Below are 24,634 nucleotides of genomic sequence, written 5' to 3' on the forward strand. Positions count from 1 at the left end.
AACAAATAATCCAATAAAAAAATGGAGTACAGACCTAAACAGAGAACCCTCAACAGAGGAATCTAAAATGATTGAAAGATGCTTAAGGAAATGCTCAACATCCTTAGTCATCAGACAAATGAAAATCAAAACAACTCTGGTACAGCCCCTTTGGATGTCAGTGTGGTGATTTTTTAGAAAATTAGGAAACAACCTTTCTCAAGACCCAGCAATACCACTTTTGGATATATATCCAAAGGATGTTCAATCATACCACAAGGACATGTGCTCAACTATGTTCATAGCAGCTTTGTTTGTCATAGCCAGAACCTGGAAAGAAACTAAATGTCCTTCGACCGAAGAATGGATAAGGAAAATGTGGTACATATACACAGTGGAGTACTACACAGCAGAAAAAAATAACGACATCTTGAATTTTTCAGGCAAATGGATAGAGCTAGAAAACATTATTTTGAATGAGGTAACCCAGACACAGAAAGGCAATTATCACATGTACTCACTCATAAGTGGTTCTTAAACATAAAGCAAAGAAAGCCAGCCTACAAACTACAATCCCAGAGAACTTAGACAACAATGCGGATACTAAGAGAGACTTACATAGATCTAATATACATGGGAAGTAGAAAAGACAAGATCTTCTGAGTAAATTGGGTGCATGGGAACCTTGGGGGAAGGACTGAAGGGGAGAGGGGAGCACAGGAAAATGTAGAGCTCAATAAAAATCAATTAAAAAAAAAAAGAAAGTGCTATTTTTTTTTTTTAGATTTTAATGTAATTACCTCATTTTCCCCTTGCTGTCTCATTTAGGGTTTCTATTGCTGTGATAAACACCATGACCAAAAGCAGCTGGGGTAGGAAAGGGTTATTTGGCTTACTTTTTTTTTTTTTTGTTTTTTTCTAGACAGGGTTTCTCTGTGGCTTTGGAGCCTGTCCTGGAACTAGCTCTTGTAGACCAGGCTGGTCTCGAACTCGTAGAGATCCGCCTGCCTCTGCCTCCCAAGTGCTGGGATTAAAGGCGTGCGCCACCACCGCCCAGCCTTGGCTTACATTTTCAGGTCATTGTTTATGGTCAAGGAAAGTCAGGGCAGGAACTGAGTCAGGCCAGGAATCTGGAGGCAGGAGCTAATGGAGAGGCCACGGAGAAGTGCTCCTGCTGACCGGCTTGCTCTGCTACTTTTTTACGTGACTCATGATCACTAGTCCAGCGGTAGTCCCACCCATGAGGGGTTTGGCCCTCCCACATCAATCACAATCTAAAATATGTCCTACAGGCTAGCCTTAGGCCTGCCTTCAGCATAATCTGATGGAGGCTTTTTTTCTTCTTTCCACCTGGGATTTCTTCCTCTCACGTGACTATAGATTAAGCCAAGCACCCAGCATACTTTTGTGTCTCCATACCCTCCCATGTCCCCTTCCTTGAGCTCTATCAAATTTGTAGCTTCTTTTTTCATTAATTACCATGACACACATACATGTTTATACGTATATTCCTAAATACATAAATGCACTCTGCTCAGTCTGTATAATATTGCTTGTGTATGTGTTTTTCTCTTTCTTTCTTTTCTCTCTCTTTTTTTTTTTGACAAGTTCTCAGCCCTGGCTGTCCTGAAACTTACTACATAGACCAGGCTAGCCTTGAACTCAAAGAGACCTGTCTACCTCTGCCTCCGCCTGGCTGTTGTGTGTTTGTTGACCATCATTCAGGAGTTTATTCTTTTTAATTTTTGTTTGTTTTGTTTATTCTTAATCTCTTTTTCCTTAATTCCCCTGAGCTGTTTCTTTGTGTCTTCTTTAAACTCTTTGAATTCTTCGATTCAAAGTCTATGATTGTTCTTTTCAGTTCTGTGCCTTTGGGTTCTTGTGGTTAATTTTCATCAGCAACATTTCTACAAGACAGGTGGATTTAGAATGGGAGATACTGACTTGATCTTTCATGTCGTTTGCATTTTGCCATGAGATCTGGGTGTGTGGACTTCTCTATTTCTGTGTCGATATGGACAGAAGAGAGCACACATGCAAGCATGTTGGCCGAGAGGTTGGAAATGGTCAGGTGGGATGAAGTCGGGTGGACAGATGGAACTGGGTTAGTGGTAGTGCGCATGCCCCAGTTCCAGCCTGTGTGTGGGGTCAGACATGGCTGGTGCAGAGGTTTTGTGTGGTATGGGGTGAACTTGTGAGTTGTGGGATAGGCAGAGCGGGTCATGACAGAAACCTGGAAGTTGGTGGTGATGCAGGCAGAGGTGGCCAGACTAGGCTGGGACACTGGATGTGGGACCCCAGCTAGATCTGGCAAGTTTGAGAGGGTACATGGATGAGAGGGTCAGGCATGACTTACAGGGCTAGACCAAGGTTTTGGGGTCTTATGCTGTGTGCACACTTAACATTTGCCTTTCAGTCTGACCGGTCTGTGTTCTGGCTCGAAGGATCAATGAGCAGTGGGCCCTTAGCTGTGGGGGGGAATGTGGTGTTTGAGAACCATATTCCCAGTGTGGGAAACTTCCAGGCCTCTGTGTGTCCAGCATGCAGCTTAGTGTCAGATTCTGCCGTCCTGTCTTGTCACAGAATCTGAGACTCTTCTTGTGCCTCAGAGGGCTGGCCTGGCCCGCCCCAGGGTCTTTCTTGAAGGCCCTTCTAGTGAAAGCTCCTGGGTCGAGCTGGTAATCTTTTTGAGTGGTGAAATGTTTGCTGTGCCAGATGTCCCTCCCCCGAACAGGGCGCTTTTGTCCTAGGGGCTCATGGAAACTTGAGCTGCCCATCTGCCTTTGGGGCCCAGGCTTCTCAGCTTGCAAAATGGATGTTTGGGACAGCAAAGGGAGTGTGTATATAAATGTGTGTGTGTGTGTGTGTGTGTGTGTGTGTGTGTGTGTGTGAGAATTTTGTTTTAGGACACAGCAAAATTTGCACATGTGGGAGTCAAAATACATGAGTGCGAGGTGACACTTTGGAGTCCTGCTGTTCTAGAAGGAATGAATGAGAGGATAATGGAGCTTGCCCTTGGGTTTGTGTAAAGGGGACAGAAAAGCAATTTCTAGGTAGAACTTCTAGGCATGGTTGAACATGCCTATAATACTGGCACTCAGAAAGCAGAGGCAGAAGGATTGCCAGGATGGTCTATGTGGTAAGTTTAAGACCAACTGGGGCTATGGTAAGACCCATCTAAAAGAAAAACAGGACCAAAACATCTAAAGAATTCTGATTAAAAAGCATTCCCTGCTGTGTGCATACAGCTCAACTCAATTATTTAAATATATTTAAACAGACTTACCTAGCACCTGACTTTGTTCATTACCATCGATCTAGAGCTCAGCCATTTCTCAGAATTGAGCACCTATGAAGCAATAGAAGCAAGAGTGGAAAATCAGCGCGCAGAGTCGGTGGACAAAGGACGGTTGACTCCTAGGAAAGATAATGAACAGGAGATGATGAGAATACCTCTATAATTATATTATTACTCTATAATATAATCGCTTCATCGAAATCGTTGCCTAGTAACCAGAGGGTTATGTAGAAGTAAAATAAGTTGGCTTTACTGAAGTGTACTGATTTCTGCCTGCTGGTTGAGACCTCTACTCCTTTTGCTGGGAAAAATAAATACTGCCTGGAAGATTAAGTACAACAGCTATCTTGGTAAAGGTCACATGCAGATCCTATTTGCTAAAAAAGATATCCTTTTATCTGCCAAAGTCTGTATGCTTTAATTACTACTACTGTTATTGAACTCAGGGTGGGAGATGCGTGGTAGGGGTTGGGGTCCCAGCCTATGCCCTAAGTCAGGTCTGGCTACCTGCTCTCAAGAGGTCAATTAAAAGAGCCAAATTAAAAGTGAAAATCAGAAAAAGGAGTTTTATTTAATGTAGCCACATTGGGAAGATGCATTGGCCCATTCCCTTTGTCCTTCTCTCTCATTTGGCCACATTGAAGGTCCATAACTCTAGCAAATGTTTACTTTCTTTTATTGCTGCCTGCAAAACATCTTTGTACAAAAATGTCTGCTCCTGTAATCGTGCCTGATGAAAATTCCTTTTGGTGGACACGGGACTCAGACCGCCCCTCTTACCAGACCTACAAAAGTTGCAGGACCTTTTCACAGTGTGAGCTTGGGTTGCAGCCTCTTGTAATGAAAGAGTTTCTTCTGTCTCTCCAAGTGTTCTTGACAGTTGAATTTCCCTAACAGGAATTACAAGCACAGATAGTGTTGACCTCGGTGCCGCTGGAATTTCAATAGGGGACAGGGGCAATTTGAAAGAGAGGAAGGCTAAATCAGAGTAGTTTGGGAGGTGGGATTGAGAGAGAGGACTGGGGTCAGATGTGAGGGAAAGATGAAAAAAGAACAGTTTGGACTAGATCTTCTGGCTCAAGAAAGTGGCCTGTGCCTGTAAGTTCTGTAATGCCCCCTTCCTCTGTCTTCATGTTCTAACAACTGTATTTCCATATCACAAATGTATTACAATTTATGCTTAGAAATTCTTCTAGGTGTGCTTGCCCATCATGCAGGAGGTCCTGGGGTTCTATCTCAGTGCCACTGAAACAAAAAGTAAAACAAAGCCCCAGATATTTAGGCACACCTAAATGGTTGTTGGGTTGGTTGGTTGTTGGGCTAGTTGCTAGGTTGGTTGGTTGGTTGTTGGGCTGATTGTTGGTTTGGCTGGTTGTTGGGTTGGTTGGTTGGTTGTTGTGCTGATTGTTGGGTTGGTTAGTTGGTTGTAGTACTGGAACTGGAACCCAGGGTGGAGCATGCTAGGTGGCTCCACTTGAGCCCTATCCTTGACACCACTCACTCAAGGACAGATCTCTTGGTCCAGAGTTCTTGAGGTCATTTTCAGGTAGAGAGAGATGTCGTAGTGTGGCTACAAAAGGACACGGATTCTACATACATGTTTCAGTGAGCTAAACGTGGTGTGCTCAGCTGTGGGGAGGGAGTAATGCAGAAATGATTGCTCCCAGAGTGAATGATGTACACACCGATTCCGTTCACTCTGCCCTGTGTACCTTCCACACACCAACAGTAGATGTGGCCAGTGTCTGTCTGAATTTTCTTCCCAGAAGGCCTGAAGTCACCTTCCTTAGTGGGTCAGGTGGGGGACGGGAAAGGAGACTGCCCTGCCTGACCGAGGGCAACTGCCTGGATTTCCACACTGCCTGGTGATCTTCAGGTGGAGCAGCAGGTAGCCTGAGAAGGCTGAGTTATGGATTAGTTCCTGCCGATTGTGCCAATATAAAGGCTGAGTGAGCCTTGCTAGCCGTGCGTTTGCGCAGTCAGTTCTTACTGAAGTCGAGGGACCGCAAAGCTGCAGGAAGCATGGAGCTTCCTAGTGCTTATTTGGGAATGCAAGTCCTGTTGTCTGGGAAATACTTCGCTTACCCAGTAGACCTCCCTCTGCCAGTGCTGGAGCTGGACGAGGCGTCTGAAACTATTCCAGGAAAACGCTTGCAGCTTGGCACTACGAGGAAGTGCCTCATCACTTCTGTCTCTCGCCAGGTTTCTAGGAGTACAGGTGGTTAAAAGGAAGCCGTGCCTGGCTTTGGGAGGTTAGGTGCTGGGCTCCTGGCTTGGGTGTATGTGGATTTTGTTCCCGGGGCCCACAGTACCCCACACCTGTGCTGAATGAGAGACTGCCAATTGGGTTGAGTGGAGATAAACAAAGCAAACAGGCACCCGGCGACGGTGTGTGGTGTGTGCAAGTTCCTGAGCTGGCTGCAGACTGAAGACTGCCTCTCCCTGCCTGCAATTTGCCCTGCTGGGAAGGCCGCCTGTCCCAGTGATTGAGCAAGACCTTTTGAAAGCATTTTCCTCACACCACCAGAAGCGCGTTGAAGCCCAACTGCTCTAGTGGGAAGGGAAGGAGTGACGATGGACCTGGCTATGGAGAAGGCTAAGGGCAAGGCGCACCTGAACCCGGAGCAATCCTTCCTGGCTACTCTGAGTAACCCGCAGGTGACATTGCTGTCCATGCACAAGAGGTGCTCTTTCAGGAGGAGCTCTGGGGCCGGGGGCTTGGCCAGACTGGCCTCTTCAGAGGAGAAAGACTCTTCCCAGCCAGAGGAAGAAGGCAGCGTTTTAACTCGAACCCTGGAAAGGAGTTCCCAGGTTGGTCCACGGGAAGATAGGTTGAGAGGCTCCCCAGACTGGGGCTAAGTTTGCAGCAGGAGGTAGCTCCAGGTCTCCTATGGGGAGAGGCTTGGCCCTGTGAGTGTGTGTGTGTGTGTGTGTGTGTGTATGTATATACAAGTGACATACTGACAGGAGTCAAGTCTGCGGGGTTGGGGTCAAGGTGGGAGTGTGAAATTTGGGTCTTGTTGCTTTATATTTTCAGAAAATTTGGTGAAGTACAAGCTTCCCAAACTACCAGCTAGACAAACGGGCCTTCCTTTACTCCTGTTTATTTGTCATTTGTGATGAGCCTGCCACACAAGTGCTCAGTCCCGTACTTCGTTCTTATTTTGCTGATCTCAACTCAGATAAAATACTTTAAAAACGTGGCTTCAGAGGGAAGCTGCTTTTCTTAAGCAAATACATGGAAGTTTTGTTAGGCCAAAAGTCATTTTTACTGGGGGCAGGGAGTGTGTACAGGGTTATTTAAGAGCGACGGTCTTAGTGGCGTCTCCTAATGGTCTGTGTGGGATTTTTTTCCTTGAATATCAGGTAGGGGGAAAGTCATTTTGTGTCACGCCCAGATCACGGAGTCCCCCCCCCCCAAAACTAACTAGGGGATCGAGTCCTGTATGTAAAAACAAAGAGCCTTTATTCTTATACAAATTTACAAACTCGGAGGACTCTCTGTTTGTTCAGTGTATTGAAATGATCGGAGAGCCCCGAGCTCAGTTAGGGTTGGGATTCTATAGTGGCAAGGTGGGGGTGAGGGATTTCTAAGGTTCAAGACCCCTGATTGGCAGTTATTTGTCTAGGGGTTATCTAGGTGAAAAGCGATGGGTGTGGGCTGTCAGGTTATCCTATCTGCAATGGTTGGAACGTTAGGAATTTCCTTTGGATGGTCTGTTCCTGGGTGGTGCCAGGATGGTCTCAGTTTGTGATCTTTCTTGGAATCAGGTATTACCTTAGGGTAAACTTCTGAGACTCCGGCCTCTATTAAGCTTGTCATGGCTGGGGCCTACATTTTGAAGGCATCCTACTAGTTAGAGACAAAGAGAAGTCTTCATTAAATACTTGCCCTCTTTTAGGAGTTTTTCTGCTGTTCATTTTGTTGTTGTTTGTTTAGATTTTATACAGAATCTTACTCTGTAGCCCAGACTGGCCAAAACCTTACTATATAACCCCAGAACTTACAGCAATCCTTCTGCCTCAGTGTCCCAAGTGCTAGGATTACAAGTGCTTGCTACCACCAAGCCTGTGCTGGTGCTCATGTGAAAATCCCCAAACCAAATTGTGTGGCTTAATGTGTGGTATGTGTGTGTGTGTGAGAGAGAGAGAGAGAGAGAGAGAGAGAGAGAGAGAGAGAGAGAGAGAGAGAGAGAGAGAAAGAAAGAGAAAGAAAGAGAGAGAGAAAGAGAGAGAGAGAAAGAGAGAGAGAGATTGTTGAATGCTAAGGACCTACTTGAATATTGATAACAGAAACAGTTTTATTTAGGATTCTTTATTTGCTTTCATCTCTTTAGTCAGGATACTCTGAAATATTTATTTTTAAAAATTTAAAATCTTTTTTTTTTTTTTTTAAAGACTAGAGATGAAGCTTAGTAGGTGTAGATCATGGTTGAATCCCCAGGATAATCCCCTGCCCCCCAATTTTTTTTTTTTTTTTGAGACAGGGTTTCTCTGTAGCTTTGGAGCCTGTCCTGGAACTAGCTCTGTAGACCAGGCTGGTTTCGAACTCACAGATATCCGCCTGCCTCTGCCTCCCGAGTGCTGGGATTAAAGGCGTGCGCCACCATCGCCCGGCCTCCCCCCAATTTTTAATTGCCTTTTATTTTTTGATGAATCTGTAGACAATTCCAAGAGACTCTTTCCAAGTTTCTTCCTGGCCAGGGATGTGTAAAATCGGCTAGTTTGAGTAGGTCTCAGGCAGGCCAGACATGAACGCCGTTCTCAGGGGATTCCAGGCACTTTGCTTCCAGAGAGTCACTGTTCCGTTCTCATTTTGTAGCTCTTTAAATGACATTAACCAGGCAGGCAAACTGTTGAAGCTTTTAGAAGCCTAGGGAATAACAAAGCGTTTATTAAGAAGACACATCCTATGTTGCTGGTGTATGTGACTCGTAGCCGACATCTATCTATATCTTTAGCTAAGTGTTTAGGGCAGAAGAATAGTAAACATTTTCTTGGGAAAAATGCTTCAGACTTCCCAGACTTTGTAAACTCAGCCTCCGAGGTTTGGGCTGTGCTAATCTCTTAGGCTGTGGGATTCCCCGGAATCTGACTAGGGCAGCAGCCCCCTCTGAAGAGAAGCTGGTGAAGAAACCTTAGTAGGGACTCCTCGTTTCATTCTAGGCTATTGGACCCGGAGTCTTGGAGGCTCAGCATCATATTTCTCATTTCAAAGCCGGGTGAGGGAATCCCGCCTCATACGACTGTGATCCCGTCTGCATCCACTTTCTGGAGGACGACAAACAGAAAACTAGGCTTTTATATAGAACGTGTGGTTCTTGAGCTGTGTGTTTTTTGCCGATTGAGTAAGACTGAGTTAATTGTCACTTACTTTAATCATTACCTGAAGAGGTAGCCTTGTCTGTAACAGCCACAGAAGCTCAGATTGATTGACTAGGTAATAAGTTCCCGAAGGAGTTAATCTTAGGTCTGATGACAAGCCCTTGCTTTTCCAATAACATCAAAACACTGTTTCGCATATCTGGTGAGACAGGCGTGAAAGTATGGAGCAGTAGAGAGCTACTGATTCCTGGTGAATGGGAAGGGTAAGTCTTAGGTGGCACTTGGTTCACAAGACACCAGAAGCTGCCCTGAGGGAAGCATTTCAGATTTGTTTTTGGGCCGGTGAGATGGCTCAGCAGGGAAAGGCTCCTGCTGTCAAGACCTGCAACCCTAGTGCAGTCTCCACGTCCCACATAACGAAAGACGAGGACCAACTCCCGAAAGTTGTCTCTTGACTTCCACACGTGTGTCGTAACATGCTCATGCGCTTCACACAAGTCATAGGATGTTCATGCCCTTCAAACACACACACACACAACATACACACATACGCAATGTAATTAAAAAGATTTAAAATTGCTTTTTAGATTAATGAATTTTCTTGTTTGAATCTTGTGTGTCTTATACAACATAGCATACATTTCTATTCAATTTAGAATTAAATCATTACTCTGATTTATTTGTGCTTTGAACAGGAAGGGGAAATTTCCCTTTTTTCTAAAACATTGGAATAAGCAGCTTTTTTGCTGAGTACATTTTCCCCACCACCCTAGGAACTTGTCTTCAGTGAGCAGAGGTCTAAGCTTAGGAGAGGGCCGGAAGAAGGAGTATCCATCCATCTGTCCATTGTCTTGCCTCTCCTTGATGCCTCTACTGTAACTGCGGAGTGGGAGTGGTTGGGGTTTACTGGGGACTTAAGTATGTCGAGAAGTCTCCTTTTTCCTAGAAACAACACGGATGACCCCATTTATCTCCCAGGTCATGATGAGCTGCCAGAGTTTTTGTTGTGTTGGGGGGGATTGACCCAGGCCCTCATGTCTCATGCACACATCTTGTCAGTGAGTTAACCCCCCCCACCCCCACCCCATTTGGTGGTAGACTGATGATTTTGTTTTTTTATCCTGTATTTGGTCGCCTAGGTCTCAGCAGCAAGCTTCTAATGGATGAAGAGATGAGTGGCTTGTGCCTGACTTTATATTAGAGCATGTAGGACTGACAGAGGAGTGAACAGGTGATGGCTACAAGGGTGTTAGGTTATGGATTTGCCATCAGTTGATTAATATTTGCTGTGTTGATGGTGGAACCCGATCCTCAAGCACAGTATGCATGCATGCATAGTAGGCTTGCACCCCTGAGCTACACTCCCGGGATAGTCTACTACTGAGCTGAACTCACATTCCTTATACTTTTGGAAAATGGGATTCAGAATTTTGTTCTTGGTGAGAGGTAGTTAGATTGGGGTTTTCTTTCCATAGTCCAGGCTAGCCTGGAGCCTAGAGTCTTCTTGCTTCTCTGTGGGAAGTGCTGGGGTTGAGGGCTAACACCGCACCTGGCGCTCTTCTGTGGCTCCTCACTTTTACCAACTGTCGATGTCTTTTTATATACATTTGCCTGTTTTACAGTCACAACACAGCTTTCTGTGGGTGGGCTGTATGTAGCTAATTGTCTACAGAGTTTTTAGTTGGCTTCTAAATTTTAACATTTAAATATGACAGTGATCATTCTCATCTAATTTTATATCCATATAATGAAATCCTCCGAGTTTCAGAGGAAATGTTCTGGGATTTAGGACAGAAGCATTGAGCACTTAACATTTTGATAATTTTTGCCTATTTGATAACTGCTTCCCAGAAAGTTGCGTGCTTACCTTTCTGTAAGCAGTGGTTGTGCATTGTTCTCTATGCGCTTGCTTACGGTATCGCTGAACTTTAAAATGCCAGCCTGTTGGTGGGAAATGGTTTATCTTAATACCTTCATACTTACTACTTTTAAAATGGCTTTGTAAACCACGTGCATTTCCTTTTCTGAAGACTGTTGTAGTGGTGAGTTCCCTTCATGCATTTATTCGGTAATGTTGCTATAAACATACTAGATTCACAGTGAAGGGTTTTTGTTTGTTTGTTTGGTTGGTTTTGGTTTTGTTTTCAAGACAGGGTTTCTCTGTGTAACGGCCCTGGCTGTTTTGGAACTCACTCTGTAGACCACTGGCCTCGAACTCACAGAGCTCCACTTTGCGTTTGCCTCCCTGTGCTGGGATTAAAGGCGTGAGCCACCACCACCCAGCTCACGGTGAAGGTTTTAAAGATGTAAGTCTGTTTTATACGAAGCTGGCCCTACCTATGATTCGGTGTAGAAAAAACTACATTTCTTTGCCACTATAGCAGCGGTTATCAACCTGTGTTTCACGACCTTCAAAGACCACAGAAAACACAGATATTTACGTTATGATTCATAACAGTAGCAAAATTACAGTTTTGAAGTAGCAACAAAAATAATTTTATGGTTGGGGTCACCACAACTTGAAGAGCTGTATTAAAGGGTCATAGCATTGGGAAGGTTGGGAACTAGTGCATTATGTAGTATAGTTGTTATAATAATAAAATACATTATTTCATCAAATAGGATGATCATTTAACAGTGTAGCAACAAAAAATAACCCCGAGTCTATTGATTTCTATCATGTGGTGTAAATATGTCAGTTAAAGTCGATGTTGGCATTCTCTCCAGTGAGTTGGTAATGTGTTTTACATCTTCCATGTAGCCCTTTTACATAATCATATTGCTTGGTTTTATTTTTAATAAAATGTGTATCTGTGTAGGTATGTGCAATGCATGCAGGTACCCGCCGAGGACAGAAGAGGGCATCAGATGCTCTGGAGCTGGCATTATAGGCAGTTGTGAAATCCAGCCCCTAGGCATGGGCGCTGGGAATGGAACTCCAGCCTTCTGGAAGAGCACAGCACACTCTTAACCACCAAACCGTCTTTCCAGCCCCACCTTGTGGTTTTCAATGATATTACTTTATTCAACTTTTCTTTTTTAAATATAAGACTTTTACAGTTACTTGATAGTGACTAGCCTGTCAATTAAGCCTTGGTTGTTTGGCAGGAAAAACCACTTTCCCTTAAGTGGGGTGTTACTGGAGAAAATACACGTTCCAAAGCAGAAAAGAGGTGTGTCCGTTGGAGCAGTTGTTACAGTGGAAACAGCGAGAAGCAGTGGGATTCCGTGAAATGGCTGACGTGAGCTGTGTAGGAGGAAGCGGTGAGGCAGGATAGGAAGGGAAGATAATGTCGCGTGGGAAGAGTCGCGGCCCTTCCTGGGGTCTGGTTCAAAGCCTCTGATTCTAGCACGATTGACGTTTGCTTAAGGCCTTTATCCCTTCTCAGCTGAAAACCTTCAGTTTTCTAGAAATTTCATCAGAAACCCCTTATAGTAAGAACTTGTCTAACCCCTTTGTACAGTCCTATTTTTTTTTAAAAAATCAGATTGTAATCCATCTAGTGCACCTCTAAAATCACTCCATAATTTCATTTATTAGAAAGAAAAGGATGGTGCTGGGAAATAGTCTTGGCTGGTAAAGTGCTTGTCATGCCAGTGTGAGGACCTCAGTTAGACCCCAGCATCCCCGTAAAAACTGGGTACATGGCCTGCGTCTGGAATTCCAGTGCTGGGGAGTCAGAGACTGGAGGATCTGGGGTCTTCTGACCTAGCCAGTTTGTCCAAATCAGTGACCCCCAGATTCTGGCCTACACACGAATGGTTTTGTTTTGATTTGTTTTAATTTTTAAAAGAGAAAAAGAAGAGGAAAGGCTACTGGTAGCCCTTTGCGATGTGACTTGAGAGAAGTCGTGTGTATGGCTAATGCTGAGACCCGTCACTGGCCTGCTCTGAGGAGCCCACACCCCAGGCCTTACTCTTTCCACGAGAGAGAGAGAGTCTCTGTGCTTTATACCCTAACTCTGCTGCTCCGCTGGCTCATACGAGACTTCTCCTTTGCACTATGGCCAAGGATCTGGCTTTGCCTGCCTCTAGGTACCTAAGAGGTTAAGTGGATTTCTCAGGCTGCTGTAGGTGACAGCGTGGAGCCCTGTGTCTGTCTGCCCCTGACCCCACCGAGCCACTTGGAGAGGCTACCACTGGGTTAGAATTTTTATTTTGTGAATAGATAGTATTATTATCAACATTATAATATACATTATAATCAACATATAACATAACATTATAATATTATATATATGTTAATTTTATTTTTCAGTTTTACTCACTTTGGCTAGGGAGGTAGTTTAGTGACTAACGTACTTACTGTGCTAGCAGAAGGACCTAAGCTTGGATTCTGGGCGCCCATGTAAAGCTGGGTATAGATGTGCACTATAACCCCAGCACTGGGGTGAGGACAGGCCAAGCCTGGGGCCTCCTTGGACAGCCTGCTGGGAGGCAAGCTCCAGGTTCAGTGAAAGAATAAGGTAGAGGACAGTAGAGGAAGACCCTTGAATTTCAGTGACCTCTTCATGCCTAGGGATGCATGCTGTATATATATGTACATGTATGCATGTACACTCTCTCTATACATGTATACATAAAATAGCACACACACACAAAGTAACACTTGTCTTTTAAATTAAAGCTGTAAAAGTTTCAAAATATAAATTTAAAACATTATTTTCTAATACTTGAAGATAACCTCAAAGAGTAAGTACTAAAGAATAGGTGTATGTGTATGTATCTCCGTGTGCTTGTGGTGTTTAACGTAGAGACATCCATTCTTCCACATCAGAGATTGACAGCTGTTCATCTGTATGCCTGGGATGATCTGGATGAGATCAGACTCTCCTCCTCTTCTCTCCTCCCTTTCCATCCTCGATGCTGAGTACTCGCTTTACTGCTGAGCCACACCCCTAGCCCTGTGTTAGCTGCTGTGGGTCTGGCCATCGTTTTCATCGTCCATCCTTTTGAGTCTGATAGCCAGAGAGCTCCGAGGAGAGGCTGAGCAAAGTACCACGTCTATAACCTGCCCAGGGTAACCATGCTTCTGAGCTACAGGACATCTTGTTTCAGACAACAGAAAAACAAACCATAAAAGATTCTTTCAGGGGCTAGCAGACATTCTTCCTCAAACTGATGTAAGGTCTGCAGCTAAAGTTCCCAAATGTTCTCAAGGAGATATTCTCATTGGGTGGAATGAGATGGAACAATGGCTTCCACAAGTCTGTCTGGTCCTGGACACTCAGTTTCAACCCTGGACTCTGTCTAAATCTAGGATTGTTTGACAGACCTTTCAACCTAAACCTGCCTTGATTTTAAATATAAAACTCAGTAAGGGGTTCATTTTTCTTCTCTCCAAACACTGCATCAAAGAATGGACTTAAGAGCATATACACACTATGTATCTACACTAAAAGCCATCCAAACACTGCATAACTGTCAACAGATTGTTCAAGCCACGGTGTGGCTTGGTGGTAGGACACTCACTCACAGGGGAGGCCCCAGGAGGTCCATTCAGTACCGCAACAGAAGAATGCAGGTGATGGCTCTCTATGGTCAAGTGTTTCATAACTCTTGTTTGAAAAGCTTTGTCTCCTAAATGCCTGTTGTGGAAAACCCACCTGTCTAGGAGCGGCTGAGGACTGTGTATTGTCTGTCACTGGTTTCTGTAGTTACTCCAGGCTATGGACTCACATCTGAAGATGTGGAACTGATGAGAGATGTGAGGTGGAGCCTCTGACGATAGAGAACACGTGTGTTTGTCTTTCTGGTCTGGGTTACCTCTGTCAATATGATCTTTTCTAGTTCCATTCATATGCGTGCCAAGTTCACGATTTCTGTCTTCTCTTCAGCATTCCATTGTGTGTATGTACCACATCTTAACTTTTCATCAAACAGTTGGAGAACATTTAAGTAGTTTCCATCTCCTAGCTCCTGTGGACAGACAGAGTAGCAGTCAAAATGACTGAGCGAGTATTTGTGGAATAAGAGTTCCAGCCTCTGGACATTTGCCAGGGAATGGTATAACTGGGCCACCTGGTAGATTTATCTTCAGCTTCTGATAGTTTTCCACAGTGATTTTGAAAGCGACTGTACTGATTTTCAATCCCATCAACAGTGCACGAGGGTTCCCTTTCTCCACATCCTGTCCCACATTTGCTGTGGGTTGTTTAGTTGATCTTTGCCATTCTGACTAGGGTAAGGTGAAATCTCAAATTTTCTGCCAAAACCATATTATTTTTATGATTATGGCTCTGTAATATATTTTGAAGTCTGGAATTGTAATCCCTCTGGCATTGCTGTTTTTGTTCAGGGCTGTTTTGGCTATGGGGATCTTTTGTGGTTCCCTATGAGTTTTAGGATAGTTTTTTCTGTTTCTGTTTGGAATGAAGTGGGGATTTTGTTTGTAGCTGTGCTGTTTTCATTTGTTTTGTGTGTATGTGGGTTTTTTTTTTGTGCTGTTTTCATAATGTTGATTGTAATCCATGGCCAAGGAGTGTCTTTCCATTTTTTAGCATTTTCCATCTTCTAAGATTTAAAGTTTTTATTATAGATGTCTTTCTTCCTTTGTTAAGCTTATTTAAAGATACTTTATCATTATTGATGCTATTGTAAATGGGAGTGTTTCCATGATCTCTTTCTCGGTGTGGATGTTGGTTTGTAGAAAGACTACTGTTTTTTTTTTTTTTTTTTTNTATGTATACAATATTCTGTCTGTGTATGTCTGCAGGCCAGAAGAGGGCACCGGACCTCATTACAGATGGTTGTGAGCCACCATGTGGTTGCTGGGAATTGAACTCAGGACCTTTGGAAGAGCAGGCAATGCTCTTAACCACTGAGCCATCTCTCCAGCCCCAAGACTACTGGTTTTTGTAAGATAATTTTGTATCCTGCTATTTCACTGAAATTCTTATATTTTCTAGAAGGTTTTTGGTGGAATTCTTGGGGTTTCTTGTATATGCCATATCATCTATGCAGAAGGATATTTTGACTTACATTTTTGGTATTTTAATTTTCTTTTCATGCCTTATTGCTCCAGCTAGTGCTTTGAGCACAATATAGACAAGGAGTTGAGATAGTGGACAGCCCTGTGTTCTTCCTGATTTCCAGGCAGGGATCCCTTGGAGTTGAGCTGCTATGGAAGTAGTGAGTATATATGACTTTGAGTTGCCCATTCCATTTTTGTCATAGGGTGTTTGGGATGTGTGGAGTTCTGAGATAAACCATTATCTAGCCTCAAGATGTAGGTTTAGGTTAAGTAGCGGGTGTGGGAATGTTTGGTCCATGTTGGTTCAAAGGCTTTGTCTGAGTTGTTGTAGGAGAGGAAGGTGGAGCAGGGAAGGTAAGCATTTGATTGGAGAGAGATGACAATTCTGGGTTTACAAGGGACCTGCCTTCTAAAAGTTGAAAGGCACTTGGGTTTCTGGGCTTACATTGGAAGGAACAGACCTTTGAGGACCAGAGGGAGAAGTATGGTCCACTCTAAATGCAAGTGTATGGATAGTTTGGTTAGAGACTCTGTATACAGTTCATGTGTTCCACTTTGCCAGAGGATTGGGAATAGTATGGAATGTGTAGGTCCCATTTGCCACTAAAGAATGAGGTTAGACATCATCTGGAGGTAAATTTGAAGCCACTGTCTATGATGGAGTACAAGAGAGGCCAAAGCTGAGTGTTGTTATGTTTGTGAGTGGTGACTTTTGGAATTGCAGTGTCGTTTTTGTTGGCGATGAGAAAGGCTTCAATTCATCCCATAAAGGTGTCTAGTAGGACTGGAAGATAATCCGTACTTTCTAGACAGAGGCATTTGAGTTAAATCTTCTACCTTTCAGCCAGAAGCTGGGCGAGACTAGCCTGCCTGATGTGTTGGAAAGAGTTGGGGTAGTGGTTTGACTGGTTTTTGCAAACAGAGGAGACCTATTGTCACAGTTGTTTGTCCTGTGGGGACAGGTAATCCCATGTTCGCAGGAACTGAGTAAGGGCTGGAGCTCCTGGGTGGAAGAGATTATGCAGAGCTGAAAAGCTTTTTTTGTTTGAAAACTTCAGGTAACAGTTGACTCTGATTGCACCATGACTCATCCCAGTAGCCATCTTGAGAAGTAATTTTGTTTGGCTCTACTGTAGTAATAGGGGAAAGAGTGTTAGTTTTGGAAGGATGGTCATGTGGGGGCTTGTTTAGCATATTTCTCAGCCTAACTATTAATGGTGCGGAGTCATTGAGAATTTGACTGATGTCCCCTGAAGTGAATGATAGTGTCCAGTTGTGGCTTCCAGGCTGCTTGTAAGAATTTGTGTATAAAAGTGCCATTTTGAGTTAGAGTGTTATATTGGGTGAGGAAGCTTGTTCCCACCAGATGGCCGCATCAGAGTATATCATATTGTATGTGTATTTGGAGTCTGTGTGTAGGTTGATTATGGTATCTTTAGCCAGCAGGAGAGCTGTAGTGAGGGTGTGTAAGGAGTATGAGTGATACGCTATTATAGCATGTGGCTTTGTGTGTTTGGAGCTATGGGTACTCGTTTGTGTGTGTGTGTGTGTGTGTATATGTGTGTGTGTGTGTATGTGTGTATGTATGACAGGTTTTCTCTTTATAGCCCTGACTGTCTTGGAACTTGCTCTCTAGACCCAATTAGCCTTGAACTCACAGAGATCAGCCTGCCTCTGCCTTCCAGGTGTTGGGAATAAAGGCATGCTCCACCACCACCTGGCTTGGAGCTATAGGTTTTATAATAGCATTACCGGCTCTTTTGTACTCCTGAAGGAACACTAAGAACTAGTCAGGGGCATTAGGTATTGTTTATCTAATTGCCTTAGTCAGTGTTCTTTTGCTGTAAAGAGACACCAGGACTAGGCCAACTCTTATAAGAAAACTAATTTATCTGGGGCTTGCTTACAGTTTTAGAGGTTTAGTCCATTATCATCATGGTGGGGAGCTTGGCAACATGCAGGCAGACATGGTGCTGGAAAAGTAGCTGAGGGTTCTATATCTGGGTCCACAGGTAGCAGGTATAAAGAGACACTGGACTGGAACTGGCTTGGACTTTTGAAGTCCCAAATCTTACCTTCAGTAATAACCTTCCTCCTAAAAAGCCACACCTACTCCAACAAGGCCACACCTCCTAATCCCTCTCAAGTCGTGCCATTCCCTAATGATCAAGTATTCAAATATATGAACCTATGGGGGCCATACTTACTCAAACCAGCACATACCCCTTGGCCTCTATAGGCTTGTAGACATATTATATTGCAAAAATGAATTCACTCCAACTTCAAAAGTTCTTATAATCTATCACAATTTCAATACTGTTTGAAAGTCCAAAGTTCAAAATTTCTTCTGAGACTCATGGTAATCTCTTAACTGTAACCCCCTGTAAAACCAAAATTAAAAAGCAGATCATATACTTCTAATGTACCGTTAGACAGAATATACGTTACGATTTCAAGAGGGAGAAAAGGGATCATATGAAGAGATACTGGACAAAGTAAGTCTGAAAACCAGCTGGGCAAACTCCAAACTCTGCATCTCCCTGTCTCACGCCAAATGCTCTTCACATCTCCAACTCTGCTTTGTTGACTGCGCATACTTCTCTCCCTTGGGCCGGGTCCACACCTAGTCTGCAGCTTTCCTTGGCAGGTAATCCCATAACTACCATCTCCGGCATCTTGGAGTTTCTAAGGCAATCCAGGCTTCACCTTCACAGCTTCTCACAGTGGGCTCTCTGGGCCTCCACGCAGGGACACCCCCCCCCCCCGGTCTAAGCAGCTTTCCTTAGCTGTGGAGGAAGATTCCGTGACCCCTTTCTCATATCCATGACTCTGCAAGAGCCACACGACCAAAGCTGACAAGTCCTGCTTCTTGCTAGGGCTGGGACATAGCCTCCTTGTTCAATTACATTTGCACCAGATTTCTGTTTTTGATACTTTCCTTGAGTACTTAAGCTTTTCTTTAATTCTTTTTTGTTTGTTTTTATTTTTATTTTTTTTTATTATGTGTATAACATTCTGCTTCCCACACACCCGAAGAGGGCGCCAGATTTCATTACAGATGGTTGTGAGCCACCATGTGGTTGCTGGGAATTGAACTCAGGACCTCTGGAAGAGCAGTCAGTGCTCTTAACCTCTGAGCCATCTCTCCAGCCCCTTTTCTTTAATTCTTTTCCATAAGTTGGAAGCATATTCGGTGGGGTCTTGCCCTAGGGTCACCACTTCCTTTTATTCCATTTATTGTTGGGCTTTTCTGGAAACTTTTTTCTGTCACCCTGAGCAAGGGACTTAATTCCCTTACTCTCCCTGATGCTCATTTTCTCTTCAAACTTTACATTTATGTTTTTCCTTGCTCAAGTTGTTCTTTTTTTTTTTTATAGATCTGCATAAGAGTAGACACCAATAGCCATGAAACAGTCAATACTAGGCAGTCTTGAAATCTCCTCTGCCAAAGCCATTAACCCAAAACTATTTAATTTAGCTTCAGGCAGATTTTTTGGACAAGGGCAAAAAGTAGTCACATTCTTTGCCAATATCACAAGGTGGTCTCTAGGCCACTTATTAATACTATTCTCTGAAACTCTTGAACTGGATATTCATAATCTGCATTGCTCTCAGGACCATGGTCTTTCACATCCCTACTAGTATGGCCTGTTAAACACCACTTAAACTTTCTTCCTAATCCAAAGTTCCAGAGTCCACATTCTGCCAACAAACAGCATGGTCAGTTTGTTACAGCAATACCCCAGTCTTGGTACCATCTTCTATCGTAGTCTGTTCTATTGCTGCGAAGAGACACCATGACTAAACCAACTCTTATAAGAAAAGAATTTAATTGGGGCTGGCTTACAGTTTCAGAGGTTTTAGTCCATTTTCATCATGGTGGGGAATATGGTGGCATGCAGGCAGACGTGGTGCTGGAGAAGTAGTTGGAGAGTTCTACATCTGGACCCACAGGCATCAGGAAGAGACAGACATTGGGACTGTCTTGGACTTTTGAAACCCCAAAGCCCACCCTTAGTGACATGCTTCCCCCAACAAGGCCGCACCTCCTAATCCCTCACAAGTATCACTCCCTGGTAGCCAGGCATTCAAATATATGAGCCTATGGGGGCTATTCTTATTCAAACTAGCGCATATATGCTGAAAGGAGCATAGGACAGGCTCTGCTATCAAAGTACAGGAAGTTAGTGAAGATGGGGAGCTGCTAGGGAGTAAAGTTGTAGGGTTGAGGGTTGAACATGGATGCAAGGAGACATTAGGGTCTTTGAGGTGGGATTGGATTTTGTGAACATGAGAAGGCTAGAATGTCGTGAGCCTCATCACACTGGGCTGCCATATGTCATAAGCCACCTTTTTGGGGTGACTTCTTCTGCTATTCTACCTGGGGCTGATTCTTATGTTCCAGGGTAGGGGCGTGAAGACACCTTTGGGCTGCTCCTAGACTTGGAGAAGCCAAAGTGTGGCTCCACCTTTGCATGATTAAGTCATTTATTTGTGCTTCTTCTGATTTTTTTTAAAAAGATGTATTTATTAGGTTTATAGTGTTCTGCCTGCATGACAGAAGAGGGTACCAGACCTCATATAAATCTCATTATAGATGGTTGTGAGCCACCATGTGGTTGCTAGGAATTCTGGCACACAGTGCTCTTAACCTCTGAGCCATCTCTCCGGCCCATCTTCCTCTGACTTTTAATGTAGGCACTGAGGACTATAAAGGGTTGTAAATGTCCTTCACAGGGCTGCTTTCAGTTGTTGCAGAGTTGTGTTGTGCTGTGTCCATTTTCATTTAGTTTCAGGAAATTTGTTTTGTAGTAAGAAATAAGAAGTAAGTAGTAAGTTATCTAACCTCCATGAGTTTGTGGATTTACTAGAAATTTGTTTGCTGTCAATTTCTAAATTTTATGGCATTGTGGCATTGTGGGCAGATAGGCTATAAGGGATGGTTTTAGTCTTTTTGAATTTGTAAAGATTTGTTTTGTGTCTCAGGATGTGGTCTATTTTAGGGACGCTTTCTTGTTCTTTGGTGTTTGCGTGAAATATTCTATGGATATCTATAAAATCTATTTAATGTATGGTATGAATAAATTCTGATGTCTCTCTGTTTATTTTTTGACTATTGAAGTAGGGTATTGGAATTATCTGTTATTAATGGATTCCATTTAATCTGTGTCTTTACATCCAGTGGTCCAGTTTTTATGAAATTGAGTTCATCAGTCTGTTGTGTCTATTGTTTAGAGTTGTAATGTCTTCTTGGTTAATTGTTCCCTTGATTAGAATGAAGTTTTCTCTTATTTTCATTTCTTCTGATTAGTTTTGGTTTGGTGTCCATTTTGTCAGATAATAGGATTGCCGCCTGCTTGCTTCCTGGTCCCATTGCTTGGGACATTTTTTCTAGCCTCTCACTTTAAGGTTTGTACCTGTCTTTAAAGCTGAGTTTCTTGTAGAAAACAAAAAGGTGGATTTTTTTTTTCTTGGTCCTTTTTGTCAGTTTGTTTCTTTGGTTTGTAGAGTTGAGACTATTAATATTTGCAGTTATTGGAACCCGTGTGTTTATTGAAGTCATGTTGTTTGTGTTCTCTGTTCAACTTTGTGTTTCAGTAATTACAGCTTCATTTGTTCTCTTCCTACACTCTCTGGGCTGTGATTATTCCCCTCTCCTGTCTTAAGTAGCTGTTTCCTTATTTTGTGTAGGGTTGGTCTGCTGGATGTGAATTCTTTTAGTCTGTTTGTAGCATGGTAAGCTTTTCTTTATCCTTCAGGTATGGCAGACAGTTTGGCTGGTACAGTAGTTTAGGTTGGCAGCTGTGGGCTTTTAGAACTTGTAATATATTGCCCTAGGCAGTTCTTGGCTTTCAAAGATTGCATTGAGAAATCAGCTCTTATTCTGATGGGTTTTCCTTAATATATGACATGTGGTTTTCCTCTTGTCCTTTCTTTGTTTTGCAAACTTAGTATTATGCTGTGGTGACTTCCTGGGCTTGTCTCTTTAGTGTTCTATGTACTTCTTGTATCTGTATGAGTGGGTGTGTCTTTCCTTAGTTTGGGGAAGTTTTCTTCGATGATCTTTGTGAAAATCTGGGCTATGCCATTGACCCAAGATTCTTCTCCTTCATTTGTGACTATCCTGAAGGTTTGGTCTTTTCATAGTTGTCTTGCATGTTCCTTCCCCCATGCTTTAATTTTTCTTTTATTTTCTTTACTTGTGTGGTAGGTCTTGACTTCTGCTTTATCTTCAAATCCTGATTCTATCTTCTACTTGATCCATTCTACTTGTAAGGCTTTCCCTTGAGTTTTCTGGTTGGGATATTGAGTTTTTCAAGTCCATCTTTGTGGTGACTTGAAATGAAAATGACCCATCGCCCCATAGGCTTATATATTTGAATGCATGTTCTGGAGTTGGTGGAACTGTTTGGGAAGGTAAGGGGGTGTGGCCTTGTTGGAAGAGGTGTGTCACTTGGGTGAACTTCACATTCTTTGAAGTTTATGCTTATTCTTTTAAATTCTGTGTCTTAGAGTTGATCTAGGCAATTCTCATTGGAGAACATTTCTGGAGGATTGGTGGGCTTGGGGATGGCTGGAATACTGTATTGGTTTTTCAGATTTGTATTTTTGTCATGAGACCTGTGCAGGTGGACTTCTTTTGTTAGTTCTGGGTCTGATATGAATGTAACATGCTGGGACACAGCGCAGAATGGTTGGGTTGGGTTCAACGAAGTGTAAATATGATGTGGGTGGGATGAAGCCAGGTGGCCCCAGAGGGGTGGACTGGTGCACAGATGTGTATTCTGGTCCAAGCCTGGAGGTTAGGGGTGGGTTGGGACCAGACCAAGAGGGAGAACTAGATTTGGGCCTGGGCTAGATCTAGGGACTGATGAAGGCATGTGGAAGGTAGCAGCTGGTACAATCACCAGGGTGAATCCCAGTGCAAGATATCTGGGTCCAGGTTGGGCCTGGAAGTTGGATATAGCGCAGGAGGGATGAAATCAGGTGGTAGGAGGAGGGTTCTGGGCGGCTGCACAGGTATATGTCCTGGCCAAAGCCTGGAGGTTGGTGGCAGTACAGACAGGGCTGACCAGATGAGGCTGGGTCATTGGATGTGGGACCGAGGCTGGATCTAGGGGTTGGGATATGGTGCCAACTGGAGAAGACCTGGTGGACTCACCCTGCTGTCCCCTGGTGCGAGATGTGGAGCACTGGGCTGCTTGGTATGAAAATCGTGTCTCTCTTTTGTCAAGTGCCCTTTCCAGCTTTGTTTCCCATTACCACAACTTGTCAGGTGGTTGATCAGCTGTGTGGGCTTAGCTTTCAGTCTTTGGGCAATTTACTGTTGATGTTCTGGCACGGTTTCAGGGGTAGTTCCAGCCCAACACAGGTGAAGTAGGATTCCTAAGCCCAGGAACAGACCTTCTGCAGAGTTGTAGATTCTTGTAGTCAGTCATCAGGAGCCTGAGGGAGGCACTCACGACATCTCCTCAGGCAGTGGGTCCTTAGGCAACTAGCAATGCAGGTGTGGTATCCCTACCCAAAATACTTGGTTTTAAGGATAAAATTGTTACTTCCTTTTCTTTTAGATCTTATCTAAACTTACCATGCCTGCACGTCCCAGGGAGCAAGCAACGAAGCAGAGCTTCGCCTTTGACAATATTGGCTATGAAGGGGGTCTGGACAGCCTCTCCTTATCCCAAGCCACCACCAGCGTGGTTAGCATCCTGGGCATGACTTGCCATTCTTGTGTCAAGTCCATCGAGGACAGGATCTCTAGTCTGAAAGGCATTGTGAGCATCAAGGTTTCCCTGGAACAAGGCAGCGCCACTGTCAAACATGTGCCATCAGTCATGAACCTGCAGCAGATTTGCCTTCAGATCGAGGATATGGGCTTTGAGGCCAGTGCTGCAGAAGGAAAGGCTGCCTCTTGGCCATCCAGGTCCTCCGCAGCCGAGGAGGCCGTGGTTAAGCTCCGGGTCGAGGGCATGACCTGTCAGTCTTGTGTCAGCTCCATTGAAGGCAAGATCCGGAAGCTACAAGGGGTCGTGAGAATCAAAGTCTCCCTCAGCAACCAGGAGGCTGTCGTCACATATCAGCCTTACCTCATTCAAGCCGAAGACCTCAGGGACCATATCTGTGATATGGGATTTGAAGCTTCCATCAAGAACAGAACAGCTCCGCTAAGGCTGGGACCAATTGATATAGACAAGTTGGAAAGCACTAACCTAAAGAGACCAGCAGTTTCTCCTAACCAGAATTCTAATAACTCTGAGACCCCAGGGCACCAAGGGAGCCACATGGCCACCCTCCAACTGAGAATAGAGGGGATGCACTGTAAGTCCTGCGTTCTGAATATCGAAGGAAACATAGGTCAACTCCCAGGGGTTCAAAGTATTCAAGTGTCCTTGGAGAACAAAGCTGCCCAGATTCAGTACGACCCTTCTTGTATCACCCCCTTGCTCCTACAGAAGGCCATTGAGGCACTGCCACCTGGGCGCTTTAAAGTTTCTCTCCCTGATGGAGTAGAGGGGAGTGAGCCCGAGAGCGGGTCTTTCAGCTCTCCCTCCCCTGCTTCCTCCCAGAGACACCAAGAGCAGGGCCCGTGCAGTACTGCGGTGCTCAGCATCACTGGCATTTCCGGTACATCGTCTGTTCAGCCCATCGAAGGCGTGCTGTCCCAGCGGGAAGGCGTGCAGCGAGTCTCCGTCTCTGTGGCCGAAGGGACTGGAACAGTTCTTTACGATCCCTCAATAGTTAGTGCAGATGAACTCCGAGCAGCTGTAGAAGACATGGGATTAGAGGTGTCAGTGAATTCCGGTATGTCATCGTTACGTGTTTAAAGTGTGTCTGGGGTCCTCTCTCGGTGTCTCATGACAGTACTTGGGTAGTTGAATAGGTGGGCCCTGTCACTGCCTCACGCGTTGGCAGTTATAGCCAGGTTTGCTAACCTTCGCTCATCTGTTAGTAGCAGGACAGTGAAAATACAGTCTCTAGTTGCTTCCTGTCATAGAGCTGACACTCAAATGATAGACTCATGATTCGGGCTTCTTTTCTCAAAAGAATTCTGAGTGTGC

General features: G+C 44.2%; 1 protein-coding gene across 3 annotated transcripts in view; it reads left to right on the forward strand.

Moving 5' to 3' along the window:
• The window catches only part of Atp7b (ATPase copper transporting beta), a 67,314-nt gene that overhangs the window by 12,908 nt on the left and 29,772 nt on the right, over positions 1-24,634 (forward strand). Inside the window, exons 1-2 of one of the 3 annotated variants that reach the window (XM_050137748.1) lie at positions 5,702-6,088; positions 23,147-24,377. In XM_050137748.1, coding sequence (XP_049993705.1) covers positions 5,852-6,088; positions 23,147-24,377 — 1,468 coding nt within the window. In that variant the 5' untranslated portion in view covers positions 5,702-5,851. Of the gene's footprint in view, positions 1-5,701; positions 6,089-23,146; positions 24,378-24,634 lie in introns of those variants that run through there. The other 2 variants (XM_050137747.1, XM_050137749.1) reach the window with 2 other exon arrangements.

This window comes from Alexandromys fortis, unplaced genomic scaffold (genome assembly GCF_014885135.2).
Source record: "Alexandromys fortis isolate MF-2015 unplaced genomic scaffold, M_Fortis_MF-2015_v1.1 scaffold_3, whole genome shotgun sequence".
NCBI lineage: Eukaryota > Metazoa > Chordata > Mammalia > Rodentia > Cricetidae > Alexandromys > Alexandromys fortis.